The 22,305-nt window shown below is 44.8% G+C and overlaps 1 protein-coding gene across 1 annotated transcript in view; it reads right to left on the reverse strand.

The window, feature by feature from the left end:
• The window catches only part of LOC144823813 (uncharacterized), a 135,889-nt gene that overhangs the window by 73,251 nt on the left and 40,333 nt on the right, over positions 1–22,305 (reverse strand). The window contains exon 2 of the mRNA XM_078682668.1: positions 13,288–14,046. Within this exon, the coding sequence (XP_078538794.1) occupies positions 13,288–14,046 (759 nt within the window). The remainder of the gene's footprint in view (positions 1–13,287; positions 14,047–22,305) is intronic.

Genomic DNA, 22,305 nt, shown 5'->3' on the forward strand with positions numbered 1-22,305 from the left:
TACGCGTGTTTTATTGCGCGTTTTCAGTCTACTGTGTATAAAACGAATTGGAGATTTGTTTACTGTGAACAGTGTACTGTTGAACATTTTTAGAAAGACATTTCGTTGCTCTTTAAAAAAGGTTTACATATATGAAAGTTTGTGAAGTCCATTTGTGAGGTCAATCATTTTTCCACAATTTTTCGTTTCGCTTTGGGGGCAGCAACTCACCCACGCAAATGGAAAAAGTAGCGACACCACCTCCCTTTCTACAATCACCCGGTCCTCCTCCCATGTTATGGAAACAATGGAATGCCACATTTGAAGCTTACATTGAAGCAATTGACGGCGATACTTTCACTTCTAAAAAGAAAAAAGCACTACTGGTGTACAATTTGGGTGCATTTTGGAGACGTTACCTCTTGAAGTGGTGAGAGTGAGTACAAGCACAAGTGATGATGGTGATTCACAAGCCATTGATGAGTATGCTTCACTCATAAAAACCCTTGACAAAATATTTAATCCTAAACGCAATATTGTGTTAGAACGGCATACATTTTTACAATGGTCACAGATGTCTGGTGAATCCATCGACGATTTTTGTTGCAGCTTTGAGAATTTTAGCTGTAAACTGCAACTACAGAGAATTTAGAGATGACATTATTCGAGATCAACTTATTGAACATACTTGTGAAAGGAAAGTTCGAGAAAGACTTTTGTCCTCTGATGATCCGGATTTAGAAACTGCTCTGACTTTGGCTAAGACTGTTGAACATTCACAGTTTTGCATGAAGGAGCTAAGTGCGCCTACATCATCTTCTACGTCATCTTCTTCACCAACTGAAGTTAATCTAGTCAGTACTAAGTCCTCTGCAAAAATATCCAAAGCTGTCAACACGAACATTCCTCAAACTTCTCCTACGTCAGCCACCCGAACAAGAAATGATAGTCAAGGACTATCATGTTATCGTTGTGGTAGCAGATCACATCTGGGAAATTTTAAGTTCTGCTTCACCATAAACCAATCTTGCTTCAAGTGTGGGAAAAAGGGCATCTGGCACGCATGTGCAAAGCAGCTCTGGTACAGAAGAGACCGTCATACAGCGTAAAAAACATAGAAGATCACAATGTAGAGTATAATGATGATGACACATGTTATGAATTGTTGATGTTATATACTTCTTCTACGGAATCTGAGGGTGTCGTGGAGATAGCGTCTGTCGATGAACCTCAGAGAAGGAAATCTCCTGTGTGCTCTATCAGTCTAAATGATATTGACACCAAATTTCTTGCAGATTCAGGTTCTCCTTTTACCCAGATTAATGTCAAGGATTTTGACACTTTAGGTGGAATTTCTTTGACACAGTCATCCATTAAAATGTTTGCTTATGGGGGTAAAAGAGTAGAAGTTTTGGGCAAATTCAAAGGTAAGCTGGAGTGCAAGGGCGATTGTACGTCATGTACAATATATGTTGTTAAAGAGGGTGCCAATTTATTAGGATGGCATGAACAAGGTGAGCTTGGAATCATCCTTGATTCTAATCATACAGACATGGTTTTATCTAGACGGGAAGCTAAACAGTATTATGCTACTCTTCCTGATGTTTGGTCAGTATATTCTGTTAGTACCAGTTCATCAGCTGAGAATGATTGGATTTACAGTCATCCTGAAATTTTCAATGATAAACTTGGCAAGCTCATGGGATTTCAACATCGCATAATTTTAAAAGAAGGTGCAAGAGCAATGGCCCACAAAGTACGCAAGGTACCACTAAGTATGCGTAGTGAATTGAAATCTGAGCTCGAGAGATTGTGTGCTTTGGGTGTGATTGAACCAATTGAGGGTTCTGACTGGCTGCCTCCCATAGTTTTGGCGCGCAAGGCTGATAAATCGCTTAGGATGTGTGTGGATCTGACCTTTTTGACGCCCGAGGACGAGCCCTGATGTTGGTAGACGAGTGAGGAGGACTGCACCCACGCCTTGCCGCACCCGCTGCGCGGGTGCCGCTTCGTACCCTTGACTCTGGGGAGGTGCTGCTAGTGGAGCAGTTGTCGTTTGTGCTGCAGAGGGAAAAGGGCACTGAGCAGGCTGCGCTGAACGCTGCAGGGACTCACATTACCAGGAGTCCCTGCATGACCGGCAACACCTTTGCCGCTCAGCCCCGCCCACTGGACCTGGCGCTAATTTAATCCCTCTGATTCTTCCTGCCCACGGGAACTGACCTTTCTGACGCCCGAGGAGGAGCCCTGTTGTTGGTTGACGAGTGAGGAGGACTGCACCCACGCCTTGCCGCACCCGCTGTGCGGGTGCCGCTTCGTACCCTTGACTCTGGGGAAGTGCTGCTAGTGGAGCAGTTGTCGTTTGTGCTGCATAGGGAAAAGGGCACTGAGCAGGCTGCGCTGAACGCTGCAGGGACTCACATTACCAGGAGTCCCTGCGTGACTGGCAACACCTGGTCCGCGTTCGTCGCTCAGCCCCGCCCACTGGACCTGGCGCTAATTTAATCCTTCTGATTCTTCCTGCCCACGGGAACTGACCTTTCTGACGCCCGAGGAGGAGCCCTGTTGTTGGTTGACGAGTGAGGAGGACTGCACCCACGCCTTTCCGCACTCGCTGCGTGGGTGCCGCTTCGTCCCCTTGACTCTGGGGAGGTGCTGCTAGTGGAGCAGTTGTCGTTTGTGCTGCAGAGGGAAAAGGGCACTGAGCAGGCTGCGCCGAACGCTGCAGGGACTCACATTACCAGGAGTCCCTGCGTGACCGGCAACACCTGGTCCGCGTTCGCCGCTCAGCCCCGCCCACTGGACCTGGTGCTCTCTACATAACCATCCCTGGGCCCCGCTGCGCGGGAGCATCCCGGGAGAAGCCCGGGACAAGGGCGGGACCGTCCAAGGCCGTCACAGGCCAGAGGAGGCCGGGCTGGGCCCCCCCTTTTTGATCTGCGTCCGAGTTGTACCAGAGACATTTACAATTGAGGTGCGAGACATTATTGGTTCTGGTCATTAATCCAGATTGTCGCCTTAAGATTATCAGATAATTGTTCTATCTTACTTCTATTTCTTTTTGAGCAATATGGCCAAATCTAACCTAAGAGCCTGCACTAGGGGCAGAGGGGGTGGGGACCTTGGATGCAGTTTTTTAAACGGGCTGAATCTGCTGTGGCAAAGGAAATTGAACTCGCTGAGAGGCGATTTTCATTGGGTCCATCTTCCCAAATTGTCCCCTTGATACCACCTATAGAGGTGCTTACTAGAACAGCCGCACCCCCTGAGACCATGGGTTCCCCCCGAATAAAACATCTACCTGCGCTAGAGGGGTATTGGGACTACATTACTGTCCTGGAGGCTAGAAAGAAATACCATTAATTTAGGGTGGGAACTCTACCAACAAATTCCTTCACTTGTAAATGGAGAGAAGGACTTGTTCCCATCTGTCCTTTCTGCCCCACCATAAAGGAGCCCACTGGTCACATTTTATTTTGTTGCCCTGCCTATAAAGTTCCAAGACGGGTATGGCTGAGACCCATCTGTCTCCAGCTTAGCATTCAAACTGGCTGTGAAGCTCTAAGAATTCTCAAAACCGATACCACTCAGCCTGTGGTTATTGCAGTGGCTAAGTTTTTACATTGGTCATGGAGAATTCGTTTAATCAAATCTTGTCCGAGATGACCTTTTAGTTTTCTTCTGTATATATATTTTAATTGTAGTCTCTTTATTAGATGATCTTAACTTTAGTCAATGTGTATAATAGAATTGTTATTGTACAATACCTTATACCTAACTGGATGTAAATTATTTTCTTAATCTGTGAGACGGATAGTTGATCTGCCACCAAGCCCTGGGATGTTTTCAACCCTGTTGGATTTTGTAATGAATGACTTTTTATTCTTGAACATGTAGATGTATTTTAACCAGCTGAAATCTTGTATATTATTGCTGTCTTTTATGACTCATCGTCGAAATAAAGACTTTTGAATTGTGTGGATTTGCGCGATTTGAATTCTTGCATATGGATAGATCGGCAACCTTTGCCCAACATCAATGAGATGCTGTCTACTTTAGAGGGTGCCAAGTATTTTTCTCCCCTAGACATATCTTCGGCAAACCATCAAATTGAGTTGTGCAAAGATTCAAGGCACCTCACATAATTTGTGACTCCTGAAGGAGTGTTCCGTTATTTACGAATGCCGTTCGGTTTGGCATCAGTTTCTGCAGTGTTCCAACGTCTCATGGGCAACCTATTTAAAGACACTGCAGGAGTCGTGTTCTTTCAGGACGACATTCTTATATACGGCAAGACTGTACAAGAACACAATGTCAGAGTTAAGACTGTGTTAGATATTGTAATGTCTAGTGGTCTAACTTTAAGAAAGGATAAATGTAAATTTCTTAAGGATAGAGTGGACTATCTGGGCCATCACATTTCAGCTAAGGGGGTGGAACCTAAAATGAAACTTATTGATGCCATCCAAAATGCACCTGAACCTCTAAACAAAGACCAACTACGTTCTTTCTTGGGGCTGGTCGAATATTATGCAAAATTTGTTTCAAACTTCTCTGATAGAACTGTGTATTTGCGTAATCTTTTCAAGAAAAACATGACATATGTTTGGTCCGAACAGTGTGCTAATGATTTTAGATCTTTGAAAGAAGCGTTTGTGCAGGCACGTCCACTTAAATAGTTCAACATTAATGATCAAGGTATTGTCATCACCGATGCCAGTAATGTGGGCCTGGGGGCTTTCTTGATGCAGAAGAGATCTGACAACAGGGAAGAGATTATCTCTTTCGCTTCCAGAACACTCCGAGTTGCTGAGGGAACCTATTCCACAATTGAGAAGGAAGCCTTGGCTTTATGGTGGGGTGTGCAATACTTTAGGAATTTCTTGTGTGGTAATTACTTTGTTCTCAAAACTGATCACAAACCCTTGGTGGACCTCTTTACAACTAAAGGTGGATGTAGAGCTACACCTCGGATTGCCAAATGGCAGTACAGACTTGGTGAGTTTAACTACCGTTTAGAGTACGTACCTGGTGTAAATAAATTTGTAGCCAATTGTTTGTCTAGGTGACCTCTTTCCCATGATGCATTGGAACCGGAATGAGATCATTTGGTGATGGTGTGTGCAGTTAGTACTGTAACTGATACTGGTGCTGCTTTATCTGAAGCTGATTGGAAGCTTGCTGTTTCTGAGGATGTTCATTTGTGTAGGGTAATTGTTTTTTTAACTCAAGGATGGCCTAACGATAAAGTTCTTGCCTCTGAGTTAGTTCCCTTCAAAAGAATTAGTGATGAACTGTCTTTGGTGGATGGAATTTTGCGCAGGGGTGGTTTATTAGTTGTTCCAAAATCACTATGTAAAACAGTTTTGGATTTGGCTCATGTAGGTCATTTAGGCATTCGTGCAATGAAACGGAGAGTACGAGAAGATTTTTGGTGGCCAGGTGTTGATAGGGCCATTGAACACTGTGTTCATGATTGCGGTGCTTCTGTTTTGAATGACAAAACTCAGGTCTCTTGTCCTTCTGCCACCACCCCCATTTCAGTGAAAGAATTACCTTGGAGTAAATTAGCGTTTGATGTGGCTGGTCCATTCAACGATCTAGGCAGTACTCCAAATATGCTTTGGTTTTAATTGATTACATGTCAAAGTGGCCAGAAGTTAGATTTGTGGAAGGAATCAATTCTGCCACACTGATTAATTTTTTCAAAGATGTTGTTCTTCGAGAAGGATTTCCGGAGGAATTCGTATCTGACAATGGTACTCAATTGGTTTCTGCAGAGATGCACTTTTTTAAAAAAATGCATGGAATGAAACATATTCTCACTTCTCTCTATCATCCTTGTAGCAATGGTTTAGTCGAACGCCTGAATCGTGTGATTAAAAATCAAATACAGTTAGCTTCCATCAATGGTTTTCACTGGAAACAAGTAATTTCTGGCATGCTGTGGGCTATGAGAGTTACCCCTCATGCTAGTACAGGCATATCACCTTTTACTTTGCTCAGGGGTAGAGTAGCGGGTTCTAAACTCAATAAGGATTGGATGTTGAGAAAGGAGGTAGATGTAGATAAAATAGGGAATGTGACTGATGTCAGGGCTGCAGCTCAGGCCAAATATGCACATGACAGCATCAGAACATCTCCTGTGTGTCAAGGTGACTGGGTAAGAATCAAGAAACCTATCCTTGTGCGCAAAGGTCATTCTCGATTTTTTGCCCCTGCCCGTGTCAAGGAAGTATAAGATCATGTTGTTGTGCTGGAAAATGGGAACATTTCGAACAAGTCTTTTATTTCTATTGTGCCCAAGTCTAAGGTTGAAATTGTAAAGGATAAATTTGGAGTAATCTCTCAAGATTCGATTTGTTCCACTAAGACTATCAGTCCAAGTGTATCAGCATCAAACAACAACGTTGTTCTTCGTCCAAGTTCTTTAAGAACTAGATCCACTCCTATAAAATATTGTGATTTTGTTACATACTGAATGACCATTTTTCCTTCCTTTAGTTTATCATATAGTACTGTATTACTACTGTCATTTATTTTGTTCTGCTAAGTATTGGGTGGTGGGGGGTTGTTGATCTCTTTTGTTTTAAGTGAAGGGAGGGGGATGTGTTGGGATGTTCACTTGTTGCCACGCGGCGGTCCGCGAGGATCTGTGCGTGGTTCCGATATTGTTGCTGATTCGGGGTTCAGAATGTGGGAATGATTGGACGGCAGTTGCTGCCGGGACTGCTGTACATCGGACGGATTAAAGGAAGTTCTCATAACTTACATGGTGTTGTCTTCCTTTCACTGTGATTAGGGCCTGGGTCCAAATTGGAAGGCTACACTGATCCCAAGGATAAAAAGGCCAGGTCCTGTACTGAATCCTTTAGTGTGCAATGTCAAAGACTTCCGACCATACAGGGACATGGCTCAGGCCCTGGACCGTGGGCTCTCCTCTCCCGTATAGTTCCATACAGTTCCCAATACCTGGGATCCTTGCCATTTTTCATGTGTAGGATATGCATGGGGTGTATAACAGTGAGTGTGCCTCTATGCATGCCTCTGTTTGTGTGTGTTTGCTTGATTGTTTGTTTAACTTGAGTTCAACCTGAATAGATGGTGTCCTAGAACACGGCAGCACAAGATGGTGGACCTCCCTGCATGATAACCTTTGTCCACTCTAGCATAACGATCTCCCCTGACCCCTAGCTCCCTGGTACCAGGCTACCACCTCTCCCTCATCTAGTGGGTGGAAGGAGAATAACCATCCACAAACATAGGTTTCCATTAGTTAAGAGAAACTCACATGGCCAGGTTTTCCTGTGTTGATGGCTGTTATCTACCCACTCTTTGGCAACACCAGTCTGAACACCAATGTTAAAAGAGATGTTTGCCAAGGACGTGACCTTTCCTTGCTTTTATTCTTCATTCAGGGGATACGCCTTTAAACCCAGAGAGTCTTTGCTGTTCTCACTGCCCACGGTAAGAGAAGCTGAACAATCCTGCACAGAGGGGAAATTACTTCCAGTGAGACCTGCACAAGACACTGTTGACCGAAGATTTGCCAGGAGGCCACCTCGGTGGCCAAGCAACTCAGAAGCCACAAGATCATTGCAGTCCACCAGGCCAAAGTCACATAAGCAACTCAAAATCACAACCTGCGTAAATGAGCCATAGAAATGGACAACCTGGGGACGCCTACAGCAGCCTCAGAGGTGTACAGGTTTTTTTCTTGTATACCCTGCTATTGCAGTTCTGTTCCTTTGACTATGAACAGTGGTCCTGACTTAATAACCATTTATACCACCCCTCTAGTGCTTGCAGGCTTAAGTCTTACGCTATGCTATGCTATGCTATGGGCACTTATAATGTGCGCAGCTGCTCCAGCAAAGGAGCATCCCGGCGCAAGACAAGGAAGAATGCAACACCGCTAAAAGAAAAGACAGAAGAGAGGAGCAGCTACAGGGCAGAATTGAAATTGGAGAGTTTTAATGGCCTTACGAAACAACAGGAGGTCCTCCAACAGACGGATCTCTACCGGAAGAGAATTCCAGATAGCCGCAGCTCTCACTCGAAAAGATCGGCCCCCAGCTCGGCAAAGCTTGAACCGGGGGACCACAGCGAGAGCCTGGCCCAAGGATCTGAGAGAGCGTGTCGGAACATAAAAAGATAAAAGATTGGTGAGGATCTGGGGGGCAGAACCTTTCAGGATTTTGAAGGCCATACATAAGACCTTGAAATGGATTCTCATCTTGACCGGCAGCCAGTGCAAAGATCATAAGGTGTTAGAGACAGGGCAAAACCTGGGCAGGCCAACTATCGCTCTAGCTGCAGCATTTTGGACGCGCTGCAGGCGAGTGATTTCTGCCTGGTTGGCCCCCACCAGGAGCGAACTGGCATAATCAAGCCGGGACATCACCGTCGCCTGAATCACCAGCTGCCTGGTCGGGGCATCAAAGAATTTGAGGACAGGTCTTAAGCCCCGAAGAACACCAAAGCAGCAAGCCGCAGTTCTCTTTGTGTGGCCAGCAAAGTTAAGAGTAGAGTCCAGCCAGACTCCCAGGTTTCTTAATTCCGACACCGGAGTCGGAGACGGCCCCAGTTCAGAAGGCCACCACCTGTCCCCCCAGAGTTCCGCTCTCTTACCGACAATCATGATTTCAGTCTTCTTTGCGTTAAGTTGGAGACAATTGGCAGTCATCCAACTGGCCACTGCCCTCAGTCCACTCTGAAACCTAGGGGCATCCCGCTCCGCATCCCCACTGATGGTAACCGCTAGCTGAGTGTCGTCAGCATATGAGACCATAGTCATGCCCCACTGCTTGACGACATCAGCCAGCGGTCTCACGTATAGATTGAATAACGTGGGACTCAGCGAGGATCCCTGCGGAACCCCCATGGCCAAAGGATGGAATTTGGACTGGTGAGGAGGGATGGCCACGCAAAAGGAGCGATTGTCTAGAAAGGAGCGGAACCACTGCAGAGCAAGCCCACCGATGCCAATCTCCTCCAAGCGGTGCAGCAGAATGCGGTGAGAGACGGTGTCAAAGGCGGCGCTGAGGTCTAATAATACAAGCGCCGCCGTCTGACCCACATCCAACACCGCACGCAAATGCTCCACCATGGCGAGAAGGGCTGTCTCCGTGCTGTGCCCAGCACGGAAGCCGTTTTGCGTGGGGTCCAAGACATTGGCCCGAGTAAGATGGTCTGAAAGGGCCAGGTTAACGTGGGCCTCCGCAACTTTCGCCGGCCAAGGAAGCAATGAAATAGGGCGGTAGCTCTCAGGTTTTAATGGGTCCAACGAAGGCTTCTTCAGGATTGGAGAAACCACCGACTGCTTCCATTTGGTTGGGACCACGCCCGAGGCCAGCGAGAGGTTAATCAGGGAGCATACTGTAGAGCGTCCCAGAAAAGACTGGTCTCTAAAAAGGGCAGGTCTCAACGGATCCGAAGGGGAGCCGGACTTAATTTGCTGGGCCAATTTGTTGAACCCTTCAGGTAGTAACAGGGGAAAAGAATGCAAGATGGTAGGGCCTTGAGTGCAATCTAGAGCTCCCAAAGAAGACCCAACACTAGGGAAGGCCTGATAGATAGCCTGGACTTTCTCCAGAAAAAAAGATGCCAGGGCCTCACAATGGGAGAAGGTGCAGGCTGCCGGGGAAGTGGTCCTTTTCGCCAAAAGGTCTTTAAGGACTTTAAAGATGGTTTTGGACGGGTTCGGACTGTTGCGGAATTCCGAAGAATAGAACGCCGCGCGAGCTCTGCAGATAGCTCGATGGTAGAGCTTAACGGAAGCAAGATACGCAGCTTTCTTATCGATCTCGTACGACTTCCGCCATGCTCTTTCCGCCCGTCTGCAGGTATCTTTTAGAGCACGTAAGGCACTGTCATACCAGGGACTCGACTCTCTAGAGCTCAATTTGCTCAAAGTAATGGGGATCAGAGAGTCAAGCGCCCTGGAGATCCACCGGCAGAACTGATCGTAGCCCATTTCCACATTGTCTAGAGGGCCTAACGGCTCTTCCACCAGGATACGGTGCAGGTCCTCCAACCTGAGTTTATTCCAATGCCGCCTAAGGACCTGTCTGGCAGGTGGAATGGAAGGAGTCTCAGGCAGAGGGTACCGGATGGACACAAGAAAATGATCCGTCCACCCCAGTGGGGAAATGCTCAACACGGTAGCTTCAGCTAAATTTGTGAAAAAAGGGTCCAGAATGTGACCCCCTACATGGGTAGGCTGGGAAACTTGTTGATATAGCTGAAGGGCCTCTAGATCAGCTAGAATGCTGCTAACGGCCGAGATATTCTGGTTGTCAAAGTGGAGATTCAGATCTCCCAAGATGGAAAAATTGGCACAGCCCACAGCTAACACACTGACAGCGTCTGGGAAAGCTTCTCTGAACACTACATCACTACCCGGAGGTCGGTAGACAACCATCCCAGAGAGCGAAAACTGGGGGCTGATTGAGATCTTAAAAGAAGCACTTTCACAGCCAGCGATGTTAAGACCATTCCAATTACAGGTGAAACTGGACCTAACTATGAGAGCAATACCACCGCCTCTAGTAGGCCGGTTCAGAGTGTAGATGGAATACTCAGGGGGACAGGCCAAGTTGGTAATGGCCACATCCGCCTCCTGAAGCCATGTTTCCGTGATGGCAAATATATCGGGAGACTCGTCCACGATGAGGTCATGGATGTCTTGATGGTGTTTCACCAGGGACCTGGCATTCAGATTCAACACCCGAAGCGTACGCACGGAGCAGTTGCTCCGAGGGACAGATGTAATATCCCTCTGGCGAGAGGGCACGGGGGAATCAAGCAACCATCTCTTGCAGGCACAATGGTAGGGGCCGCATAGAGGATGGATTGGTGCCAGGTCACACCTCGGGACGGTCAGCCCAATAGACCAGAGGTTCTCTCTAGAGTAGGTGAGCATCGCTATACCAAGAAAGGAAAAGAAAGCCCGCTGCGCCCCGCGCGTCCTTAGCGCGGACGGGCGCAGACGGGCAGGACTCAGGCACGACTCCGGCACAGCGAGGGCACGCCCGCTGCGCAGGTCCGCTGCGCAGGTCCGCTGCGTGGAGGAGCGAGCTTTAAATAGGAGTCCCTCGGGACATCCGGAGCGCTAGACCGCTCACTGTAGGTGTTCCTGGTATTGATACCAGTCCAAGATGGCGCCCGTTCTTACCCCACCACCCAGAACCGGGAACCAGACCCGCGAAATGCGGTGGGTGCCAATTAACGTGCAGGTAAGAGGGTCCTAAATGCTGGCAGCTAAAAGCAGGTGTTAAGAAACATAAGGCAAATAAAATAAGAAAAAGGAGCGTTTAAAAGCGAAGCACGATAACACAGCGCCACACGTTTGTGCAGTCTTCAGTGTCTCATCAAGGGCTATTCCCCCGAGAGCTCACCTTAAATAGGAGTCCCTCTGGACATCCGGAGCGCTAGACCGCTCACTGTAGGTGTTCCTGGTATTGACACCACTCCAAGATGGCGCCCGTTCTTACCCCACCACCCAGAACCGGTAACCGGACCCGCGAAATGCGGTGGGTGCCAATTAACGTGCTGGTAAGAGGGTCCTAAATGCTGGCAGCTAAAAGCAGGGGTTAAGAAACATAAGGCAAATAAAATAAGAAAAAGGAGCGTTTAAAAGCGAAGCGCGATAACACAGCCCCACGCGTTTGTGCAGTCTTCAGTGTCTCATCCTGAACAACATCTTACAGTGACCTAGATGTTGCTAGCCCCTTCTGGTTTACCCTGTTTACTTTCAAATTGAATGGCCTTTTTAACGTTACCTGACAGTGTATGTGCTGTTCTTTTTTTAAGTCGGAGTGTTGACTAAATATTGAGGGGCTTATTTATGGGAGCCCTGCATCACTTTTGCACCATGTAAAGAGATACGTGAGTGATGCAGGGGTCTGAACCAGATTTATTGAGCCATGCAAAGTCACCCAGCGTGGGTTTGAGAGGCCTCCTAAATCTTTAGTAAGGTAATGAGCACATTTTGCTGCATATGCGACACACATAAAAAGAGAAATATGCCTCTTGGGGTTGTTTTTGTGCAGGAAGGTGTCCTAAATGTACATGGTGTTAATTCAGGTGTGAGAATTGGTTAAGTTTACCTCTCGGAAACGTCCCATAAATCACAAAATAACTGATGAGTTTGAGTCTTATTAGGGCTCTAGAAGTTGCTAGTCACTTCTGGGTTTCTGTGTTTAGATTAATTTTGATGGCCCCCTTTTTTTACCTCATCTGTTAGTAAAAACGCAAATCTTTTTCAAAGTCATATTGCTGACTAAATATTGAGGTCCATATTTATCCAGGCTGTGCGCCGGTCTTCGGCGACGCATGGTGGCTCAATGGCAAACCAAAACCTAAGTGAGATATATCAAGCCACGCAAGGCCACCTTGTGTAACCCTTCACAGCTTGATAAATCTAGAGTAACGCAAGGCAGCACAAATCACTGCTATGTGTTATTCTGCAGCAGGGAGGCATTCCATGGGTGGAGCGTGGATGTTCCCATGCATCCAATCATGGATTTTGGTGCATTTTCAGACTTACCATTAGTGTTTGACCTGGGAATGCGTCAAAATGTTACTCCTCCACAGGCATAATGAGGAGAAATATCTTAATTTCTCCTTGTTTTTTCCTCTTTCTATGTTTGCTGCATTCTGCTGCACTTTTCGAAAAAGGAAAATGCCTCTCAGGAACCTTTTTATGCAGGAAGGTGTCCCTTCCTGTACAAAAACAATCCTGTTAACAACGCAGGCACCCTTGCAACATGACACAAGGTTGCCTGTGTTGGCGCTAGGCAGCCAAACGTCCATCAGTGCTAGGAAAGGCAAGGAATGCGATGTATAATGATAAATACTGTTCATTCCTGGCCTTTCCCCTTCACGCAGCCTAGCAAGGTGGCTTGCTGCGTAAAAGAATAATAATTTGGCGCTGAGTTTACTGGGTGTTATTTTCTGAAGGGGTAAGAAATATTTCTCTCTCGTAAACGCCCGCAATACCTAGGAGTACCATGGCTACAGCTCATAGTTTTCAAAGTTTTCTACATGTTGAATTCCACGTTAAAATCTGGATTTTCGCATTTTTTGATTAAATAACACAAACTCGTTTAAACTCATGGCATGATTGACAGCCAACATTCAAATGGGTGGTTTGCTAAGCGCCAGCAGCAGCTACTCTCTCTTCTCTTTCATCTCTCTTTCCAAGCGCCCAGACGTCACTCACTTGTGCTCTACTAGGCACTAGGACAAAACACCCATTTGTTGGTTCATTCACTGATTCATTCATCCACTCTGTGCTCATCTTACCGGTGCAGTAAACCTCGAAGGAAACTAGCCCCAAGAACTTATATACATAGAACCCGTTGCTCGTGCTCATATCCCCGGATGGCTTCGGACAGGCCTTGATCAGGATGGAGCTGCTCTCACTGCAGGACGTCAATGAGTTTGCAAGAAGCTTCACGGTCTGGATCCCAGATCCCAAGGGCGGGTGTCTTCCCTCTTGGAGGGTGTAGGGCAATGCCGAGCCACACCTCACTGGTCCAGTGCAGCCTTCTTGCATCCTCACTCCTGAAGCTCCTGTGAACCGGTACCAGCCAAATAAATACCGATCGGTTTGGAATACACCAGTGGAGGTAGTACTGGAGAGACGGGTGGATCCAACTATGGTCTGGTAGTTGGCGCTGTTACAGGGGTCCTCACATGAGTTAGCTCCATTCTTCCGAACACAGTCAGTGTTGTTGTCACAGATTGCTGGAGTGCACGCGAGCGTGCGGCTCGATGAACACAAGTAATTAGTTTGGACATTTGTGCAGTTTTGAGGGGCGCACTTGTTCGTGGAGGGACTGCTGCATTCATTGACGTCGAGGCACGTCTTGGCACCAGTATTCCACTTGGTGCTTCCGGGGACGCAGCACTTGGCCGTGCTGCCGGAAGTTGTAGAGTAGCAGCTGGTGCCGTTTCCGCAGTACCCTGATTTGCAGTCACAGGACACGTACGTAGGGCCAGGCAATGTGCCATAGGGTTGTGAGTTTGCATTTAGGGAGCAGTAAGATGAGGTTGCTGCATCTGGGGAGGAAAGAAAGACCTGTCATATTAACATCTGGACACATAGATATCACATGTTCAGTACAACGAACAGGAATCAAATTGTAACCACCTTAAATATTATTCTGAAGTGCTACATGCAGGAGGTTGTGCGAGTCAAACTTCAGGACTATAAATACATACTTATCACACCAGTTCTATAAAAAATTTAGTTGATTTTAGGGTAAAGAAAAACAGCGTAACAGTTGCATTGTTTATGTAAATTGATATTCATGTATGCACTCATACAATGCACCAGATGATATCCTAAAATTACACATCAGTAAAAAGATGTATAGTTTAAAAATCAATTTGCTAAAATCGCACAATTCTACATGTTTAGAAGTCATCTAAACACCTGTGTCCATATCATCTTAATTTACTACACAACTGAAAAACAGTTTCATCCTCAATCTACATAATGTAATACATCTTTGTCAAGGGTCGCATCCATGCCAGATTTTCTGGATGACCACCAAGATTGTCTTTAAATGCATCTCTTGAGGGCAATACTAGAACTGGGGGAGGGGGGGGGGGGCGGATCCGGATCCTATTACATAGACAGTGCAGAACTGCGCAGCCCGCTTACTGCTCGAGCTCCCTCGCAGACAATCAGTGAGGGCCGGGCTGGTCAGCCTCCACTGGCTGCCAGTGCGTCAGAGAATTCTGTTCAAAGCCATGTGCATTGCACATCAGGCCTTCTGGGACACGGGCCCCAGGATTACCCGTGACTTAGTCACCCATTACCTTCCCAGCAGAAATCTCCGCTCCAGCCAGACTTTTTTGGCTGTGGCACATAGAATAAAAAGGTCCAGATCTGGCGGCAGGACGTTCGCCTACAACGCTTCCAGGGCCTGGAACAACCTTCCCCTGCATCTTAGAGCCAATTCCAGTCTCCCCACTTTTCGTAAACAGCTAAAAACTTTCCTTTTTAACCTGCACCACTAATCCCAGCTAGCCTCCCCTCGTAGGTTCTTGGTTATCCTTAGCGCTTGGACGCCTCCGGGCAGCAATTCGCGCTCTATAAATCTACATCCAAATCCAAATCCAAATCCAAATCTATTATTCAGCTGGATCCGGGATCCCGGCAAACCTCAATAAATTGTGCTGACTCCTCCCAGTGCAGTTTACCAACCCAATACTCATCCGGTGCCGCCGACATTTTGCATTCTCTATGTACAGATCAGCAGCCCACAGGGGTGAGGTCTTCATGCTCTCAGTTCCACCGGGGCTTCAAACAAATGCCTCATTATGGGGCCATTAGCACTCCTTTTGTTTCAGTCTCATCCTGTGTGTGGGCCTGCTAGAGCATTAACGCCTTAATATCAATGCCCTCAAGAAAAGAGTGTTATTTAGTTTGTCACTTCACTAAAATTTGAGGTAAACCATGTCTTCGAGACAGGTATTCAGCTTCCAAGCTCCATACATATGAGGTTTGCATACACTGTAAGAAGGTTGGTTACATTTGGCTATGGGAGTAATGACACTAATCACCCTGCTTAAAATATTAATAATAAAAGAACAACACAATTGCCAGTACTGGATATGACATTCTGTCTTCTTTGAAGTGGCCTTTATGAATGAAACATACCGGTCCGTTTTATAAATTACGTCACTAGTTTATTTATTTCACTAATGGAAAAACTCTTTTAAATCATTTTTTTCTCCATGTTGCTGGAAGTTTTTTGTGCATATATAAACAGATGAAAAAACAATACAATTAGTAACATCAAAAACATTTTTCAATATACAATATCATTACAGAGTTGACACACATCCTACCCATACTTTGGCCAAATCATACATACCTCATTCATACTAAACCACATATATACAACGGATTTTTAGGTGACCCTATGTCAAAAACACTGATTCTTTGTACATATGTACATAAAGATTAATAAATTCCTTAATTTAGAGTCCTACTCCGTCAGAACTGTCACTTGGACATAAATCCTTATTTACAACACAATAGTCGTCTGTTTATTCAAATTGACAATGGGTCCAATCAGGTCGACGCGTTTCGAACCCCCCATTGCGGGGTTCTCCTCAGGACCAAAAATCTCTACAAAACACAAAACCTATATACTCATTTAAAACCACTAATAATCTCCACTTGATCACTCTAATAAACGCCACCACCCAGCGGTCAACACCGTACCTTGTAAATGTGACTGAAATCCCTTAGGATAATAAAGTTGGCTGGACACAGATCCCGCTTGGTACACTACACAAAAATAGACATAGACAGGACAGCTGTCAGACACATTTGCTTGATCAAGTCAGAAACATCTAACTGTGCATCACAGTCAGTCGCTTACCTAATTATTCATGTAGAGGGATCATACGAATCTAGAGAGGGGTGAAGGAGGAGAGCGTATTATTTATAGCAGCCCACAACAATCCTGTTGTGGGGGGAAACAAAAGCTGCGCTGCAACTCCTGTGTGCTTACCAGGGCTGTACGCGGCTTGGAACTAAGCCCGGGTTTCTTTAGAAGCTGCCCAACAGGGGTCTCTTTAATGGGGCCCTGTACAAAAACAAGAACGAGATAGGGGCAAGTTATAGTCCCAGAAAACGTAGATTAAACTGGAAGGAAACTCGGCGCAGTGAAAACCTTCTTACTGATTGTATCAGTCGGACGGGCTCAAAACACTGTGTTCGGTGCTCTGCTCGAGACAAAGTCCTACGTCTCTTTTCAATATTCTTTTTAGAAGGGAGTCATGTGATCGTCGTCCGGTCTTCAAAAACACGGAAGCTTTATTAAGCCTAAGTCTCAATCGTACTTGTACAACATCATCTGTTAAGACATCTGGGGCATTATTGCCCAAATGTGAAAAATATGTGTCCGATGGCACATGTCCTAGATCGACACCAGTTTTTGTTAATTCAAATGGTAGATCAATATAACCAAAAACTTTGCCATATTTATGTGGGATTTCACCCCAGTACGTAGCTGGTCACTTGTTTCAAATGGCATTCTGGTCATAGAAGTGAAAACATCCGTCCCATTACCTAATAATATAGTTAATAACAGAACTTTCCTCAATATCGACCCAATAAACATTACTGCCTGCAAGATTTATTCCTCCCTCGGTCTTACATTCTCAAGGATTGAATATCTCAGATATCTCGTTCAGACCGTTAACCGCTGTACCATATTTCATTATGAGCAATGCTTCCCGCTGGCTAAGTCTTCCTTCTATGTCTCCTCCCCTTGGGTCCTTCTCAATTTTAGAAATGATAGTCCATTTCAGATCCTCTTCCTTGTGTTCTTTTGACAACCAATGTTGGACCAATGGTGCATTTGGTGTTTCCTTTCTTATTCTCGATTTGTGCTGTGTGATCCATTGCCGTGCCTCGTGGGTGGTCTTCCCTATGTACAATTTAGGACAGGGACATGTAATTCCATGAATTACATTCTTAGTCTGGCAATTTGTAAAGGTTTTGTGTTTCCAGTGGATCCCATTGAACGTAAACATTGTTCCTTCATTTGTTTGTGCACAGCAGGAGCAGTTACCACACTTGTGGTGGCCCACAACTGGGGGTAGCCCCATCATACCTCTTAGTGTTGGTTTTGAAACAGGGGGCAGCGCAGCCCTCACAATATGGTTTGCTACGCTTCTTTCTTTTTTGCAGGCGAAAAGTGGTGGTTCCATCAGATCAGTATGTAGGTTTTTAACCAAATGCCAGTTTTGCATCACCATCTTTCGCAGCTGATGGGCGTTAGGGCCAAATGTTGAAACACATACAGTTCTTGACTGTTCTGGGGTACTTTCTTTTGTAATAGTGTTTCCCTCGGGACCCACCATGCCGTCCTTAGAGAATTTTTTAACAGGTTTTTGGGGTATCCTCTCACCAATAATCGCTCCATTCGTCCATTTGCATGAAAAAAGTATTCCTCTTTGTTTGAACAATTCCTCTTAATTCTGAGAAATTGCCCGAAGGGCAGATTTTGTTTGAGTCTTCTGGGGTGATGACTTGTATAGTGGAGTGCTTTGTTTCGATCAGTTGGTTTGTGAAACAATGTTGTCCCTAGGGTCCCCCCAACTGCATATACTTTGACATCCAAGAACGTAGTGCTTTTGTTAGAAGAGGTGAAACTGAATTTGATATCCTCAATCCTCTGGTTAATCCAAGTCATAAACTTGTTAAGTTTTTCTTGTGTACCTGACCAAATCATAAATACATCACCGATGTATCTCATGTATTTCGTGATATAAGCGACTTACTGTGATGCACAGTTAGATGTTTCTGACTTGATCAAGCAAATGTGTCTGACAGCTGTCCTGTCTATGTGTATTTTTGTGTAGTGTACCAAGCGGGATCTGTGTCCTACCAACTTTATTATCCAAAGGGATTTCAGTCACATTTACAAGGTACGGTGTTGACCGCTGGGTGGTGGCGTTTATTAGAGTGATCAAGTGGAGTTTATTAGTGGTTTTAAATGAGTATATATGTTTTGTGTTTTGTAGAGATTTTTGGTCCTGAGGAGAACCCCGCAATTGGGGGTTCGAAACGCGTCGACCTGACCGGACCCATTGTCAATTTGAATAAACAGACGACTATTGTGTTGTAAATAAGGATGTATGTCCAAGTGACAGTTCTGACGGAGTAGGACTCTAAATTAAGGAATTTATTAATGTTCATGTTCATATGTACAAAGAATCAGTGTTTTTGACATAGGGTCACCTAAAAATCTGTTGTATATATGTGGTTTTGTATGAATGAGGTACGTATGATTTGGCCAAAGTATGGGTAGGATGTGTGTCAACTCTGTAATGATATTGTATATTGAAAAAAAATGCTGATGTTACTAATTGTATTGTTTTTTCATCTGTTTATATATGCACAAAAAACTTCCAGCAACATGGAGAAAAAAATGATTTAAATAAACTAGTGACATAATTTATAAAACGGACCGGTATGTTTCATTCATAAAGGCCACTTCAAAGAAGACAGCAAGTCAAATCCAGTACTGGCAATTGTGTTGTTCTTTTATTACATAGGGCTAACCCTTACTGGGTCAGAGCCACGACCCTGTGTTGTTTTCTAGTAAAATATTAATAACACATTTTTAGTACTATCCATCGGACCTTTATAGCAATCAAAGATTGAGAAAAACTAGCAAGGTTCTACACTTATATACTGCAGCTGGCATGCAGCACCTCGATGCAGGTTTCTAACTCACTGAGCTATATCATTGGTATTCACAAATATTTTCCCAGCGGCCACAAAATATGGTTTGTGGTGTGCCCGAGGTCCGCATTGATGTCAGAGTGGTGGGAGGTAATTGGGCATTGGGGAGGCAAATCATGTACATGGTGTGGTCAGTGAGTCATGAAGGTATTTTTAGGTTTTAATTCCATACTGCCCTCTAAATTAATCCCCCAGTCTCCAGAGGACTCAGAGATTAGGCAATACTGTGTTATGCAGTATCTGAATTGCTATGCCTCTACCAGCCTTCTCTACTTGCTATCACTACCTCGGGAGAGTGAAGTGTAAAAACAGAAAGAACCTCATTATTGAATTTGAATGGAATAGATGTAAAAATAAAAAACCCACGATCAATCCAGGCTTCCCCACTTCACCAAATTTTGCGATCCTAGGCAATTGTTTTATTTCCCTTTCCCTCCCTTTTCTTGATTTCACATGTAAGAGCACCCAGAAATATATGTGTTCAGTATACACAAGGAAAAAAACCTTCTATTGTGTTTCATTTAATAAACTAAAAGTTGCCCATCTATAATAATGACCCAGGCCACCCAGAGAGTTCAACGTAACAACTAACTTGCCTCTTACTTTACTATTGGCAATGTTGTCAGGGTGGGAGGAGACATGAATGTTTCTAAATTCATTTTTTTAAAACAATCACTTTTAAAATATACTACTCAATGCACTAATATTAACTAAAGATGAAACCCTTCTTTGTGTTAAGCAATACATCTTTTGAATTTTGAAAGGACTTTAAGCTTTATTCTGAGTCTGGTGGTTCACAGACTGCCAAACTCATGGTGGCAGTTTCCCGACTGCCCTATTATGACTAGAGTGGTAGGGCCGCCCAGGTACCACCGCACCTGCCAAAAAAATCATTGCCTGGTGGTTGCACAGTGGACCTGAGCCCCCAATATGCTTGGCCAGACCGTCACAACTTATTTCAAAGTTTCTTCCTAATGCATTTCTGGCATCTCACATTTTATTTTTCCTTAACTGGCCAAACAACCAACTGTCACTGATAAAATGTTTAGTTGATTTAAAATAAATCACACCTACTTAAAGTGATCCTCAAATGCAAGCCTCGTTGCCAAATAATTTGCTCTTTGTTCTGACTTCTAATACACTAACCATAGATGGAAGGGTGCACGTACTCTTTATAGGGAAATATCTTACAATACTTTTCTCTTGAGCACACTTTAACTCAATTATCTCATGGTAATTTATTCCTTGAACCCATGGAACAGCAAACCACACACATACTATGCCACCATGCCAAGTGTATAATATTTGATTTGTCAGCCTTTGCTCAGTTCAGGTCACAGTACAGGTTTTGCTTTTACAGACCACTGGCAGAAGAGGTCATTTTCCCTAATGTTGAACTCATTTTGTTGCACCAACTGCACACAATAGAGTGACTGACCTCTGGTTCTGTTATGAGGGTCTTTGTGCGTTTTGGGCCTTCAGAAGGCTCCTCTTAGTTAGATACTAAATTTCTTCAGTTACTGCCAACAGAAACGTGTTGATGTCAGGGAGACTAGGGCTGGCAAAGTCATCCTCTCAACTCGATTCCTGTTACCTTCTTTCTCAGCAGTGCATGGCATACAGTTTACCTTCAATTGTTCGGTGCAAATTTTCATCACTTTCTTTCAAAGAACCCTTTTGAAATTAGGTCCAGGTCTCACTCTTTCAAGTCTGATACAAAGCTGGGGGTGTGGCTTGACACGTATCCAACATGGCCGCGCAGCTTTGGGCTCCGTCGGACCTTCGGTGCGAGCGCTCACAAATATGCTGTATGGGTGACTTTTTTCTTCACCACGTAGCAGCTCCAGGCGGCGGAACAGTTCTAAAGACATTGGGAACAACTTCCAGGAGTTTTGACCCGTTCTTTCTGTGTTATTTTACACAAATATTGTTCTCCTCAGGCTGGATCTAAGATGCGGGCGGAAGGAGAAACTTTACAGCTACTTGGGCTGAACATGCAAAGGCGCTAATTTCGACATATGGTTCTTCAGTCTGCTTTCTCCTACTATATGAGGTATGGTCTCGTTGATCTTTTATACCTCTGAATGTTTTGCGCGCTTATGCTTGTGGGACACATTTCTGAGGAGATACATTTGATTACAAAATGGCGGCCGCTGATTGAAATTCACTGGAACTTTTAATAATATTTGTGGCTTCTAACTCAGTGGCTTTACGTCAGAGGAGATGATTTCTCCATTGTCCAACAAATAATTTGATCTTTTTGCAACCTCTAAGGATTATTGCTTGCTTCTCCCCAGTGGCTGATTAGACTATGCTCATTTACTTGTTTCTCTCAGGATGTAGCACACCAGAAACATAGAAGCCTGCATCAGTGCCTGATCCCCTTTGGGATACTCTCTAGTTTGCTGTGCTATCCAGTATTTCAGGCATCAGTTCTTTCTACCCAACTGCAATTTCAACGCTCTTATTCTCTTTTTGTGTGTTTTTTGCATGTTATCCTAATGGCCGAAGGCATGGGTGTTACCCACAAAGATAGACTCGAAAGGGAATTTGAAGAGGTCTAAAAAGAATTCACCCCCCCTGGATATTTCGGTGAAGGCCAGTTCGGACTCTGCTACAACATTAGAAACCATTTTAGTCAAACTTAATTCAGTCCATGACTTTGCACAAAGCACTAAAACAAATACTGATCTGCTTCAGGGCGTGGCAATTCACAGTGACTTAAAAAATCTCTCTTTACGTGTTTCCAAATCTGAGACACATATAAGGTCTGTTGAGGATTATGCGAATAAACAAGCTAAGCAATTCCAAAATATTGAGCGCTCCTTGGCTTCTTGGAGAAGAGACTTGACTGAACAAGAGAGACAGAAATCGTAATAGTAACCATCGTATTTTTGGTCTTCCAGAAGAATGTGAGAAAATGGTTCCATCAATGTTGGATTTTTTGCTTACTTGGATTCCTTCAGTTCTGAACATTTCATTTGAGAAAGACTTTGAAATAGAACGTGCTCATAGAGTCCCCATCTTTAAACCTGAAACGCTAT

Source organism: Lissotriton helveticus, chromosome 3_1, assembly GCF_964261635.1.
Source record: "Lissotriton helveticus chromosome 3_1, aLisHel1.1, whole genome shotgun sequence".
NCBI lineage: Eukaryota > Metazoa > Chordata > Amphibia > Caudata > Salamandridae > Lissotriton > Lissotriton helveticus.